Source organism: Myotis lucifugus, unplaced genomic scaffold (assembly GCF_000147115.1).
Source record: "Myotis lucifugus unplaced genomic scaffold, Myoluc2.0 scaffold_68, whole genome shotgun sequence".
Lineage (NCBI taxonomy): Eukaryota > Metazoa > Chordata > Mammalia > Chiroptera > Vespertilionidae > Myotis > Myotis lucifugus.
Window position 1 is genome coordinate 4,942,158 of NW_005871116.1, and position 15,159 is coordinate 4,957,316.

The window sequence follows — 15,159 nt, forward strand, 5'->3', positions numbered from 1 at the left end:
ATAACCATGTAAACAACTCTTCATTATTTATAATCTGGACATACATAATCCTAGAATCAACTCCCTTACCTAGGTCTCAGAGATTTAACCACATGCCTTACATTTAGATTAATTAGAAGCTGAGAGAACGCTTCTATTTCTGTGGGCTGTGTTTTCCCAGGAAATGATTGATGCATGATTATTTCTAAACATTTAGATACAATAATTCATAATCCTAAGAATTTCAGCAAATTTTATAAATTTTTATAAATGCCTCACTATATTCCTGTGAGGCATATAAAGATTATTGTGCTCTTTTAAGACGATTTTAGCGTTTTCAGATATCATAAAGACAACAAGGAGAAAGCAATACTCATAGTTGCATTATCTTTTTTCTTCTCTGTAGAAACGGACTGTCAAATGCTGGACACAGAAACTTTTATCTCTGTCTCATTCTCAACCCTAGGGGAGGATGGAACCCAGAGGGGTGAGTCTGTGTTAGTTTTCAGTAGAGTTTGCTCAGGTCACACATATTTGAGAATCTGCTAAAGATGGTTCATGGATTCTTGAAACTTCATGGACAGAGTTTCAAAAGCATTGCTTTGAGTCCTTCTGCCACCCTCCCTCCTTTTTCAACTTTAATTTTTAAAAAAACCTCCAAGTAAAGCTTCTTGAAATATGGTCCTCAAAATCTGGGATTTAGAATTACATATTTAGAAATCCTAATTTGATAGGAAAGCTTGAACAATCTTTCATTTCTTTCTTCTTCCTTTTCTCTCCCTACCCCCAACCCCTTTCAATCAAGAGAATTGTCAGGAGAGCTTTTGTAAGAGTTCTTTGCAGAGTTCTCTGATTTTAACACACTCTTCATTCATAATTTTTCATTTACTGGGCATTTGTAGGGCAATGTTACTAGGGGATTCTTGAATTAAATTAGCAACCATCTCTTCCCAGTCCCCCCATTTAAAGTTGGCACAAGTAGTTCTTCCAAAGAATTATTTACTCTATATTTATAGCTGCCTTAAATAGAAATACAGTGAAACACTATTATTTTTGTATGACACAAAAAATCACTGATTATGACCTTCAATATTACTGATGCAGGGAAACTGTTTTGATGCATATTTTCTATGACAAAGAGTTAGCAATGATTGCCCAATTGCAGATGACAACAGAATATTATACCATGTCCCACACAACAAATAAATTTCACTACAACAATGCAATACACATTCTGTTGGGACAGTCAATTGTTTTGAGTCCCATACAGCATCTGATTAAGAAGAGTGAGTAAGGGGGTGGGGTGAAAAGGTTCAGTTAGAAGATACAGAGCATAGCAGATCTAGGTTGAAATCAGAAACACAATCAAGTCAACACTTGTGAGTTATACATTACAAAGACTAATTCTGAAAAACAAATGTCACTGGTCTTTTTTTAAATCTCTAACACTAGAAGTAGATTTTTCTCATCAAATGGGAAATGAAATATTTATACTAATGCAGACTATGACAATAACCACTCAAGAAATGGATTTCCCCTTTTCCCACCCACTGCCAGCCCAAATTCCCTCAGAGACTCAGTGGAATAGGAAGATCAGAGTGTTTCTAGATAATATGCCTAATACAATGAGTCTTCTCTATCTTATTCATGAATGCTCAAAATGGTACTATCAAGTGTTGGCTTCTCCTTCATCAAAGACATAGTTGAGCTTTATGACAGTGCTGATGAAATCACCAAGTTCTACAAAATCGGCAGTGACAATATTGATGCCGCTCTCTCCTGGTTTCTGCGTGCTGACCCACTGCATCATGGCGGGAAGAGCCCTGAGAAAGGAAAGAAAAAGAGAAGTTGTGGGTTCTTGAGGTTAAAGCATGGAATGAAATACATGTGTATTTCCCTGGGTCTCAGGAAGTATATCTAGTCTATGAACTCAACCCACTGAGGCAAAACTGGGCCGACGGCCTTGAACTACATTAATCTTATGAGTAAAATACCATAAAAATTCTGATCCATATTTTCAGCATACACATTTTTTCTGTTTTACGCATAGAGAAGGATCCAGCTCCTTCTAAAGGAGCATATAATGGATCTAAAGTGCCCAATGCCTTCAGAAAATAGACTGGCAGGTGGAGAAATCTGGTCCCTCATGGCAATAGTTTCAGAAGAGAATTCTATTAAAATGAAAAATCTGAATCCTTAGAGCAGAGACACAAGCATATTCAAGTCATTAGAAAGACAGATGCTGTGGCAATGTGTGTGCAGCCACTCGGGTTTGAAGTCCATTATTTTCTCTCTGGATTTGCTAGAGCAGATGACATATTCCTGTTGCAAATGTAGCATGACGTTGGCGTTTTAGGAAAGGCAGATAGTCTTTGGAAAGAATGGTTGTTCAACAGATATGCTCAGGTTGAGAGGTGAGAGGAAGGGGTGGGTAGAAGTGATGCTGAGGCCAATGCTGATTCTGTATTAACCTTAACTGAGTGTCTGGCTCATCAGTTCCTTAGGTGCTAGGGTACCAGGCCAGGGGAGGTTCCTGAGCAACCAAACTCCCACCTTAGAACCATGATCATCACAGAAACACGTCCTCAGATCCCTCTGCTACTCAAAGATTAGGGCTCCTGGGCCTGAATTGAAAACAATTAATTGTTATCCCCATGGAGAGACATTAGAACACAAGAGTGCTCTTCCGTGTTTCTAGATAAAATAGATTGCTTTGAGGATTGATGAAACATCCTTTTTGAATAGCTTGTAGTCCTCACATGAAATACAAGTTTTACACTTAAAATACCATTTCTCTTTACCACCCTATTGCCCGTGACCATGGGCTATGCATATAAGTTATTTGGTTTATCTCTTCTCGTTCCCTCAACCCAACATCAAGGTATGTCAGTCTGTTCCATGCCTCCCTGCTTCAGATCTTATTTTGGAGGAGGGTAAAGAAGCGGGGCGGAGACATCTGTAATATCAACAATAAAAAATCTCCTACCCAGAATGCTTCAATCACCTCTCAGTGCTTTTAGGATGAAAATAAAAATCCGTAATTAACCTATACGACCCTGAATAATGGCTATTAATTTCAGAGAGGTAGGGAGAGGGAGAGGGAGATAGAAACATCGATGATGAGAATCATTGACCAGCTGCCTCCTGCATGCCCCACACAGGGGTTTGAGCCTACAACCTGGGCATGTGCCCTGGTTCATAGGTTGATGTTCAACCATTGAGCCACGCTGGCCGGGTGTAAATTTTTTGTTTGCCCTCACAAGTTTTGCCCTGTTGGGGGCAACAGTGACATTGAGAATGCATGATTTAGAGCAAACTGACAAGTTGAAATTATACTTAGTTGTGATGTTTTTCTATCCAGTTTTCACAATTCCAGTCAAAGTCAGAAAGGGGGCTGGGGAATAAACTTGGTACACAAAGCCTCAAAGCCCTCCTCTGGAACTCACCTGAGGAAAGGCATCTTCAAATAGATTCCAGGCCTCTTAGAAGAGAAACAACTAAGTCTACAGGAGTCAGAAAATCTCCCTCCAAGAAAGCAACAGGAGGTGAGAGATGTGGGAGCCAGAGATCTTCTAATGTTCTGGCTTTGAGAACTGGCTTTGAAAAGATTTAGGAGTTGGAAGTGCTGAGATCAGTAGCCCTCAATGTGCTGACCTTGACTGATTAATTCATGTCAGGGTCATGAGATTAATTCAATCTCCTACCCAGAATGCTTCAATCACCTCTCAGTGCTTTTAGGATGAAAACAAAAAGCTTTAACTAACCTATAGGGCTCTGAATAATGGTTACCAGTGGCTTCTCTTGTGTTGTCTCCAGTCACTCTCTCTATTACCAAGTTCTAGTCACACCCCAGTCTTGCTCATCTTGAGCAGCCTAATTTTCCTCAGGGAACTTTGTAAATGCTGCTGTTATTTGTTTGCTTTGTTTTCTGTTTACTCATAAAGAGTGGTTTTCTTCCCCGCCCCTTCACTGGACCACTCACTCATCTTTCAGGTGATATTTTAAATGTCACTTCTTCAAAACACTAGTCAGAATTGTAATTACATTGATGTGTTTGACAGATATCTGTTCCTCAACTAGACTGCAATCTCTTTGAGCACCAGGCTGTGTACTTTCTCACCGGTCTATTCCCAGTCCTTAGCATAGTGCCTGGCACACTAAGCACTCAATGAATACATGTTGAATACATGAACAGGGTTTACTGTTAGAGACAAAAGCTTTATTTTCAGAATAGAATATATGCAGTAATATAATTCTTGAAAAGGCTACTCTGTTTTCCTTACTGTGGCTACTGCCATAGATTTCTGTTTGTGAATTCACTGCTATTTGTTTGAAAAAAATGTTTGTTTTTAAACTAACTTGAAAAATTTTAACTTTTCTATATTTGGCAGGTTTCACTTGCAAATTTTTGAATTCACCAAACAATTTTCAAAGCAACTTTCCCCACATTATACATCTAGTGCCATGAGATTATGTGTTAATGATAATGATAGCATTTTCATCACCTTCATCAAAATAAAGTTTATTAGATTTAAACTTAATTAATCAGATTTATTTAATTTAGTTGTTATCAATGTATTATTAATTTTAATTATTAAATATTATTACATAATTTAATTATATTTACATGTATTAGACACTAATAAGGAATCCATGTGAAATTCATATTTAGGTGTGCCTGTGGTATACATAACACTTTTACAATGAATGCATTTTATATATGCTACTTTTCTAACTTCCTTACACTTGTGTTTTGTAGTAATGAATAAACAATTGTAGATAATAAAACATCTTTTAGCAAATTTTATTTGAATGCACTTATTTATTTTTTAAAATATATTTTTTAAATTGATTTTTGAGAGAGAGAGGGGAAGGGAGAAGGATAGAGAGATAGAAACATTGATGCAAGAGGGGAACATTGATCTGCTGCCTCCTACACGCCCCCTACTGGGGATCGAGCTCAAAACCCAAGCATATGCCCTGACAGGGAATTGAACCAGTGACCTCTTGGTTCATAGGTTGACACTCAACCACTGAGCCGTACCCACTGGGCTGAAAGCATTCTTTTTTTTTTTTTTTAATGAATGAAATAGACTCTTCAAAATCAACTCATTAATTTTTACCGGCCTCTTTGATGCACTGGGGATAAAGATGACTATGAAAGCATCAGAGCCTTGTTACTGCTTGTCCTAAACCCAGCCTCTCCTGCGAAGTGGAGACTTCATTGATCAACAAAGTTTAAAATAATGACCACAGATCTTTCTTAGCCCTGAACAACTGAGTCAGCCAGGAGCAACTAATTGAAATCAAACCTGACATATTTTAAAATGTGATTTCCTGTCAATCTGGCCATTTCTGAAAGTTGGGAACTTTCACCAGAAAATGAAGAAAAAGACAAAATGAAAAGGAACTCTTGTCCCAAAGATTGGCATTTCATGCACCGACGCATCCAGCAATAAAAAGCAGTGCCGTTGCACCTGTAGGTTTAACCCTGGAGGGGCTTCACAATAACCTAGGTAGACAGGTACATGATGTCAGAAATCATAATTTCTGTAAACATAGCCTATCAGGTTTTGATAACACTGTTTCTGTTCAGGAAGTGGTGTATCTGATTCATGTCTGATGAAAAAAAGCTCATTTAAAAAATATATCTTTTTTCCCTCAAATTGCCCTTAGACAAAGAATTAAGTCATGAAATATCTGCAAAACAATGGCCTATCCAGCAACTGTGGAGATTTTAGAAGACCTGCGCTCTCCTGAAAGGAAACTAAAGCCTCCCCCAAGACTTCCTATGACCTGAGCCATGTGCTTTCAAAACTAAATCACTACAACTATTTAGGTGGTGACCCTACGGTCAATCTGAATTTTCACTCTGTAGCTGTGAGGGAGAGAAATCCTTCTCTGCTTGACTTTCCCAGATTCTCTGCTCCAATCAAGTTCCAACTCCATGTGGAGCTTGATAAAGACATTTACTGAACACGTGTTTATAAGGCACCTCTCTGTGCTGCACAGTATTCTGTGTGCTGAGGACACGATGGAGCGCAGAAACAGATGAAGCCCTTGCCCTCCTGGTACCTGCAGTCCAGGAGGGGAGAGAGAAATTTATTAAAACCACCAAAACGATCACACCAACTTTATTGGTGCTGAGGGAGAATCTGGTCCCGACTGTAGCAATGGGTTTTATTTGTGATCCTGAGTCCCAATGTCCCCTAAAGTAAAATTAGGAATAATAACACTCAGAGGTGGACGTGGCCACACAGAAGGCACTGATATCTGGGTATTATTCACATGTCAGGTCCAGAGTTCATCATAAAGGCTTGGCCACAGCCTTGAGTGCAGACACGTCCCGGGAGTCACAAGAGCTGCTGTCCCACCAGGAATACTGGGCACGGGAATGACTAACCTTCGCCATCACCCTCACCATGCCAGCTGCTTTAGATTGGCAAAGGGATACATTTCAAATCCTCAGGAGTCCACAGGCGCTGTTTCACCTCCTTCCCATGCCTGGCAGGCTGTTAGTCTATTTTATTTCTGTGTTTGTTTAACAAAAAGCAATGCAGTGAAATCAAAATGGAAACAAAAGACACTGTCCCTCTCCTTTGGTGCTGGCAACACGAGCCCTTTTGACTAGGCATGGAAGAAAACCGTTAAAAATCTACTTTCAATTAAAATAAGATCACCTAAACTCCAGGAAAAATGGTGTTTAGCGTTCATAAGATGTCCTGTGCTCTAGCGCGCATCTGGTGCTCCCAGCCAGTGTTGCAGAATAAGCCCTAGACGGTGAGGAGACAGTGTGTGCGCTGAGCCAGCCCTCCCACGGCCTCCCGCCGCGCAGCCGGTTCTGTCTGCTAATTTCTAAGGGAGCCCAGGAAGAAAGGCAGCTTTGCAAATTCTAGACAAAGAGACCCTTCAGTACATTCGGATTTAGATTTCCCGGAGGCAGACAATGGGTGTTTCTCCAGAGTGGAGTCTCAATACAATGAACACTTCGGTGTGGGATCAGGGGTCCCCACCTCACTCTCTTCCTCAGTAAAATAGCCCCCACTCAGCGCAGATGCTCGGGGAGTTTGGGTATTTAAAGTTCAGAAGCAATTTACTTTATTCAAATCCTAAGGTTTCTGTCTGCTGGCGCCTGCCCTGCCCTCCTCCTCTTTGGAAAGATTTCCACTTGCAAAGAAAGAGCTGCTGCTAAACTGGGCTCAAAGTTCGCACATCTGCTTCTGCTTGGGACAAACATCTGGAGGACAATCGAGCTGTGTCCCTGGGCTGGCAGTGGTTCCCAGCTTGGGGCCCTGGACCTGGCTATCAGAGGTACCAGTGTTGGAAGCCACGACAGAAATCAGGCACCCAGGAAGTGTGGTCACACCAGTGAACGGAAATGCCACTTTGGTTTCCTGCTGGCAGGATCATTTTATCAATTCAGTTTTAGCGTTGACTACCTATTGCTTATGGGAGGTTCAAGTGGAATTCCGTCTGCCTTTATTGTAACCATGGGGAAATGAGTTATTGCTTATGTACATTATGAAGAGGAGAAAGGGTCTGTGAGGGGAAATGGGGTAGGAAAATGGTCCTGGATGGTGAAATCCTGGGAACTATTGTTCTCTATCACATTCATCTATTCCCTCATAATGTCAACAAATGTTTACTGAGCACCTACCAGGTGGCAGTGCCTGGGGCAGACACAGGGATGAATCAGGCATGGTTCTTGCCTTAATGATGGGACTAATTCCAGAATTACCTGAACTGTTGCAAATAGAAATTGCTGGACTGCTCAGAATAGCTTTGCCTGAAAACATTGAAAAATGATGTCCATGAAGCCTCCTTTGGGTCATGCACTAGCTGCTGGCCTCTTTCCTGGCACATGATTCAATTCCTATGGAAAGATTCCATGGACTTTTATAAATTCATGAGGCTAAATAAAGTCTACTCTCCAAGGACTTGTAAGTTAAGGAGTATTTATCGGTTTTAATGGACTGTCTACAATCGATACAGGAGCAGTGGGAGGGCCTCGTTTGGGTTACTAACAATGCATGACCCGGGAAGGGTACTTCACCTCCTTGCTGCTCATTTTCCTCATTGTAAATGGGGATGATAATGGCACACGTTTCGTAGTGTTCTTGCAAGAATGAAACAAAACAGCACCGTAGAGGTAGGCAGTACAACACAGAAGTTAGGAATGAGGACTTTGGGGCAGACTGTTGGAGTTCAGATCCCTGCACTCAGTTCTATGGACTTGCGTGACTTTAAGAAGTCACTTAACTTCTTCTAGACTCGGTTTCCTCACTCATGAAAGAGAATAAAAAGAGTAAATTCATATGAAGATTAAATGGACTAACATGCATATAAAATGTAACACAACCTGAGAGATAAGAACTCAATAGATCTTAGCTGCTACTCGCTTTTTTTATTTTTTATTTATTTATTTATTTTTTAAAATATATTTTATTGATTTTTTACAGAGAGGAAGGGAGAAGGATAGAGAGTTAGAAACATCGATGAGAGAGAAACATCGATCAGCTGCCTCCTGCACATCTCCCACTGGGGATGTGCCCGCAACCAAGGTACATGCCCTTGACCGGAATCGAACCTGGGACCCCTCAGTCTGCAGGCTGATGCTCTATCCACCGAGCCAAACCGGTCAGGGCTGCTACTCCCTTTTCAGTATTAATGCTTAAAGTGCTTATCACACAGTAGACAGTAAATATGTTAGTTGCCTTCATTATTCCTAGTTTTCCATTACTTTAAGAGACTAAATACTTAGTCTTGTAGGCCTGGGCAAAACTTTTGTAGTGACTGCATCGCAGCCTGTTGCCCTCTTTCTTCACTCTCCCTTTAGACCCTGATCCCAAGAGAACTCGGAATAAAACTCTGCACACAAATCTCAGCATCCCAGAGTCTGCTTTTGGGGAAACCCAACCTATAGGTGTACCATTTTTTTTAAAAAATATTTTTTATTGATTTCAGAGAGGAAAGGAAAGGAGAGGGAGAGAAAGAGATAGAAACATCAAGGATGAGAGAGAATCATTGATTGGCTGCCTCCTGCACACCCCCTACTGGGGATCGAGTCCACAACGAGGCATGTGTCCTGATTGGGAATCAAACCGTGACTTCTTGGTTATAGGTTGCCGCTCGATCATCGAGCCATGCTGGCTGGGCCAAGTATATTATTTGATGTCAGGAAGTTGTGATCAGTAGATTCTCTTTCATCCTCCAGCCCCACCCTCTATGTCCACCCTCTCCCCCCGAGTTGCCTCTCTCTCCCTGCCCTGAAAATCAAAAGTGGCCTTTGGCAACCTTAGTGAGATAAGAAAATTAAAACCATATTTCCATTTCAAAAATGTAAGGTAGGTTGTAGGCTGGTTTGAGGGTGTTTTCCTTGTTGTTGTTAAGGGTGGAGAGAGGAATCACCTGAGAAAAACCGCACTTACGCTTAGTGCTATGCACTGTGCAGACTCATTGGGGGCCTCCACCTCCTCTGGCAAAGCAGAAAGGCCACCCAAACAGGACCACTTAAAAACAGTGACCACACAGTCTTCCTGTGGTTTCCTGTTAGCATCTTCCTCTGTAAGGAGGCTTTGAATCATGGATCAGAGGCTCACGGAAGGCCTACACCTACTTCTAAAGAAATCATGGTCACTCTATGGGAGACTTTTCCAGTCCCTGTATTTACTCATTGCAGCCTTTGGCCTAAGTACTTTGCGCGCTTCCATGTCTGTGACGTGTGCTTTCAAAGAGAGTGTGGCTATAACATCCAAAGTAGATGTTCAATTTCCAAAGAGCCAAATTCAGAAATTTCACATTCCTTAGAGAAAATGCTAACAGGCAGAAGGAACACAAACAGAATTTAATTTGATCATAATATCCCAGGTGCAAATGTGTTCCTGTGTCTGTGGGCCAAAGTAATCCTGCAGAGTCATCAGAAGTGATTTATTTGGCCTTTCCCCCTTTAATCAGTGTCAACAGCAGGTGCAAAGGGTAGAGGAGTATGACATCTGCTCTGTAAGATCATAATACACATTAAGCTCTTAATTCTATAATTTCCTCCTGACAGTGGTCTTACAAAGTCAGCGTCTTTTATTAGTACCAAAAGAGTACAAAATTTTCAGTCAATTAGTCTGAGAAGAGTGTTTTCCATTGTGTTATCTGTTGCTTTTATCTTTGGGAAATCATGTTACCTGACACTTATTTAAATTGCCCACTTCGGCATGCTTTGACAACATAGAAAATTCCTAGGAACTTAATAACATGCAATAAATATTGCCAAACCATATAGGTGCCCTGTGTGTATCTTATTTGTTAATACATCCTCCCTCTTCCTTGTATGTGTCCTCCTTGCCACCTTTACAAAAGTGTCAAAGGACATCAGGTTTGAAAATGCCCTTCAGATGTTTATAAACAGTCACCACATTCTGTGTAAAAATGTTAACTAAATGTTTCCATGGAATAATACCTCATGAGATATTGAAAGATTTTCTCAAAACAAATAAATATTCCTTTGGTCAAATACATTTAGGTAATATTGAAGCCTCTTTGATGTTCACAATATTCATGATAGTATATTATCATATTAAGGACATTGAGATGTTATTGGAATAAGTTAAGAACTTATTTCCATGATTTAAAACTTATCTGTTCCCAAGAAGAGTCTCACGACGACCAACACATGTAAACACACACACACACACACACACACACACACACACACACACACACTCTTCTTTTTTCATCTTAGAGACCAATCGATATATAGAGGACCTAATATTCTACAGAACGCTGTCTGGAACTGTTGTCATTCAGGGTCCTTTTCAAGGGATCACTCTACCGTTTGTTTCAGGGACTTGAAGTTCTCACAAGCCCCCTGAGGCAGACCCTCTCGTCTTTGAACTATTCCCACTACTAGAAGTTTTCTGACCACCCACTAGTCCATCCCTCTTCAACATTGTATTCCCTTAAATATGGCTAAAGAGCATTCTGACTATTTCTCTGTTGTTACCACCTCTCCATCTCAAATACCCATTTCCTTTCCTTAGCTTATTCTGTTTGGAACCCTCTTCTTGTCCTTGTCACTCTCTTCTAAACACTCCACTTCATCTATGCTTCTTCTGAAAGAGGTGCCTGCACAATAATGCACTTTTCTAACTTGGGTGTAGAGTATGAGAGCGTCTCCACCCTCATTCTGGGTACTGCTGTTCTCTTATTATGGCCAAAGAGCATTCTGACTATTTCTCTGTTGTTACCACCAAAGTCACTCCATTGTCACCTTTCCCCTGAAATTCTTTAACAGCTTCTTCTGAAGGAAGCAGGATCCGTGGAGGGAAATCAACTCTATTGCTACAAGAGTCAACACACTTGTCTTTTCCTTTCAGCTTAGGGAATCTTCTCTCTGCTGCCCAAGAAGACACAGAGCATGCAGGAGCTGAGGTCCCTGAACTGTAGCACAGCCCTCAAGAGTGGCCTGAGGCTAGAGAGGGGCTGAAGACTGGGAAGTGGGAGCAAATGAGAAACATGGAAGTTTTGATCCTCTAGGAGGCAAAGCAACGGTATTGTCAGGGGATGTTAGCCTTCCAGGTAAGTCTCTGCTGGGTTGTTTTAGAGTTAAGATCTCAACATCAGAATAATTGTGCAGATACAAAGAAATGTTTTAAGTTATATAATTTCCCCCTCAACATGTGTAATCTCATATGCATGTGAATACCTGGCTGCGTGAATTATCTGCCCTCTTGATTGAGTTTGCACTTGGCATGTTGCAGAAGCAGGGTTTTGTGAGGTGACATAATGACAATAATGCTGTCCTTCCTCAGGGCTGGTGCTCACTCTAGCTTTAATTAAGTCATTAATTAACTAGCTATCGAGTCTAAGAGTCCCTGAACCTAGAATGTGCTATATGAAAGAAGAGCATTGTTAGTAACTGTGTCTGGTTGTATTTTAGGGAAGGGTTTGAAAATGCGGTCCTAAAAGAACCCTTGCTACACCTTTTTCTATTTATTTACCTATCTATTTATTTATTGTTGAGTTTATTGGGATGACATTGGTTAATAAAATTATACAGGCTCCAAGTGTACAGCTCTATAACACATCACATGTGTACTGCATCGTGCATTCACCACCCAGAGTCAAGTCTCCTTCTGTCACCTTCTATCCCCTTTTACCCTTTTCTTCCTCTCCCTCCCTTTTCCCTCTGCCAGTCACCATACTTTTGTCTGCATCTTGTAGTTGTTTTGTGTTCTTTTTTGCTTAATCTCTTCATGTTTTTCACCTAACCTCCTTTACATTAATCTATAATGCTATAGAAGTGTCTCTCCATGGGGGGGGGAGTGGGTGGGTATAGGGTTTGGGAAAAAAAGAGAAAAACCTCACAGACATGGACTACAGTGTGGTGATTGCTGGGGTAGAGGGAGGTGGAGGAGGGTATTGGGGGAATAAATGGTGATGGGTGGAGACTAGACTTGGGGTGGTGAACATACAGTACAATGTATAGATGATGTGTTGTAGAATTGTGCACCTGCAACCTGTATAATTTTGTTAATCAGTGTCACACCAATAAATTCAGTAAAAAGGAAAAAAATTGCTCCACCACAAAACAAAAAAGGTAAAATAAAATGCTTTCTCATGACAGACCAGTCCTGGGTTATCTCAGGAGAGGTCTGCAGGGCTGAGTGTTTGAAAGTTGTTACAACATTTATTCAGGCTGGAAGAAGAAAAGAAACTGGCATAGAGAAGGCAGAGGAGCCTTCTGGTGGCGGCATGAAGAGTTGTTGAAAATTCAGAAAAGAGGGTCGTGTGTGTGTGTGTGTGTGTGTGTGTGTGTGTGTGTGTGTTGGAATCTTAATTAACTTCCAAAGTTCTATAGTCACACCTACAATCCCATTAACTGCCTGGTTTTACATAGAAGCTGCTCTCCTGGGCCCTTCCCTCCACAGCACTGCTGTGAGACAATGAAGCAGCAGTATCATCCCGGGGATGGAGTGACCAGTGCAAACCACAATCTGCCTTATGCCAGCGCATTTGCCTGTAACTGAATTTGAACTTGACTGCACACAGTGTCTCTGAAAAACTTAGAATATGACACTAAGAAAGGAAATAACTAAAATACTAAAACATCAAAACTATCCTAGAGGCAACAAAATGTATTTTCTATATAATTGACACAATATATTCATTTAACCAAAGTTGTAAAATGACGTGAAGGCCAGGGCTTCGCAGTTCCTCTGCTCTAGACTAGAAGTACAATGACAGAGATCTCATCTGTCCTTCGCCACTGTGGACTGGAAAACCTCAAACAAGCCCAGTTCACATTTGAAGAGGAATTTACAAAGGGAAGTGGCTGGGGAAGCAGACAGTAGCACTGGTGATGGGCACCATCTCTGGACTGTGCAGGCGGCTGCTCCCGGGAGAGGCGAGGCCACGGAGGGACCTTCTCCCCAGGTGCCAGTCGCTGCCAGGGACCTGTTTCAGAGGGACAGTGCTATTTTCAACTAATCGGCAGGAGGGAACTTCAACAACGTTACTGCTCATTGCATTAGGAACCCGTGTCCCACTGGAAGTCGTTAACCAGAAATCGCTTGAAAGTGTGGCTCTCTTAGCTACTAATAATAGCATGAGTTTTGTAACAGGTCTTATTCCTGGTGTGCAGTTTCATTATAGGGGGTAAAAAGGGTTTGGCCTTAAACAAACAAACAAAAATCTTGGTAACATCCCACTGAAGTAAGGTATTTTAAGTACATGTAAAAGATGTGGCTGCGAAAATACCATGTTGGAATGTGGCTCGTTACTATTTCTGTTGGCAAATAAAGAAAGGTTCATAATGCTTTTCTTAGCTACATTATACTGTTACATCTGGTGGAACTGAACGGACAACAGAATCAGTAAGGTTGGCTTGAGAATCGCGAATCCTTGACTCTCCAGCTGGCTCTGCTCCTAACAAGCTGTCCCTCGAGGACAAGACCATCGACACCACATTTCTACACGGGCTACGTCCAAATGAGCAGCTTCCTTCGTGACTATAAAGCCATTCTCGAAACCGTACTGTGACCCCACTTGAACCATGTCTGCCAGGCACTGGCTCTCTGTGCAAAGTGCAGGATGAAAACGCATCACTCCCACTCAGGGTTATTAGGAAGCTCAGATACAATCACGACTGTGAACAGCCTTGAGAACTGCAAGTGCCCTGCCAATTTAAGTTGTTAAATAAATTATTGGGAATCATGTAAACTGGAACTCCTCCCGGCCCTCGGCTGACCTCTTCACTTGTAAAGGGGTTGGACTGCCTTCGGCTTTTCCATGTTTGTGCACTCAACCTGCCTTGGCTGAGCATCAGTTCTCTGACCTTATTCTGAGGCCAGGGAGGGTGGTGGAGAAAGAGTCAAGGTCACGGTAGAAAAGAGTTTCTAGCACACGTTCTGTTTCCATTTCTTTTAGAATCTCCTGCATTTTACTAATCTCAAATAACTTGAATCTAAAGTTGATGGAAGCCATCTAGTTACTATGCACCTACAGATTATAAATTGAGATGCCAGCCTACTGCTTTGGGACCAAACAGCTCAACTAAGTTGCAAAGGAGCTGATTTTATTTTTTTAATTTTTTAATTAAATCTTTATTGTTCAGATTATTACAGTTGTTCCTCTTTTTCCCCCCCATAGCTCCCCTCCACCCAGTTCCCACCCCACCTTCTGCCCTTACCCCCCCCCCCCACCCCACTGTCCTCATCCATAGGTGTATGATTTTTTTATTTTAGTCATGCTTTCTCGATCAAGAGAGTCCACAGCCCTCTCTGGTTGGAGTTTCCACCATCCACAAGAGGGCTTTGTTCCAAACACTATAGTAAATGGGACTTGATTAGCGGTTTGAGGTCTGGTGAGCCCTGGTCTTCTCATCTATCTACTCAATAAATCTGGGAAGCCAGAATGGGACCTGCCCCCTTTGGAAATGAGCACAGCAGCATGTGGCTGTGATTTTGAGAGCACTGTCCCCGACAGGGTGTCCCATACATTCTCGAATGAATCAGGGTGTTCCATACATTCTTGAATGAATCCAGCCATGGTAGCAACAGCTCAAGCAGAGAATCCCACTCTGGGATCCTTCTGGTGAGAGATGCCATAGCTTCCATTTGATCCCGGTAAACCAAACACAACTGCATGGCAGGGACTGTGCCAAGCAATTGAAGTGCTGTCCCAGGTGTG

General features: G+C 41.6%; 1 protein-coding gene across 1 annotated transcript in view; it reads right to left on the bottom strand.

Annotated features, from left to right (window-relative positions):
* Window positions 1-1,648: 1,648 nt before the first annotated feature.
* Window positions 1,649-15,159, bottom strand: part of PLCXD3 (phosphatidylinositol specific phospholipase C X domain containing 3) — a 119,368-nt gene continuing 105,857 nt past the window's right edge. The window contains exon 3 of the mRNA XM_006090157.3: window positions 1,649-1,802. Within this exon, the coding sequence (XP_006090219.1) occupies window positions 1,649-1,802 (154 nt within the window). The remainder of the gene's footprint in view (window positions 1,803-15,159) is intronic.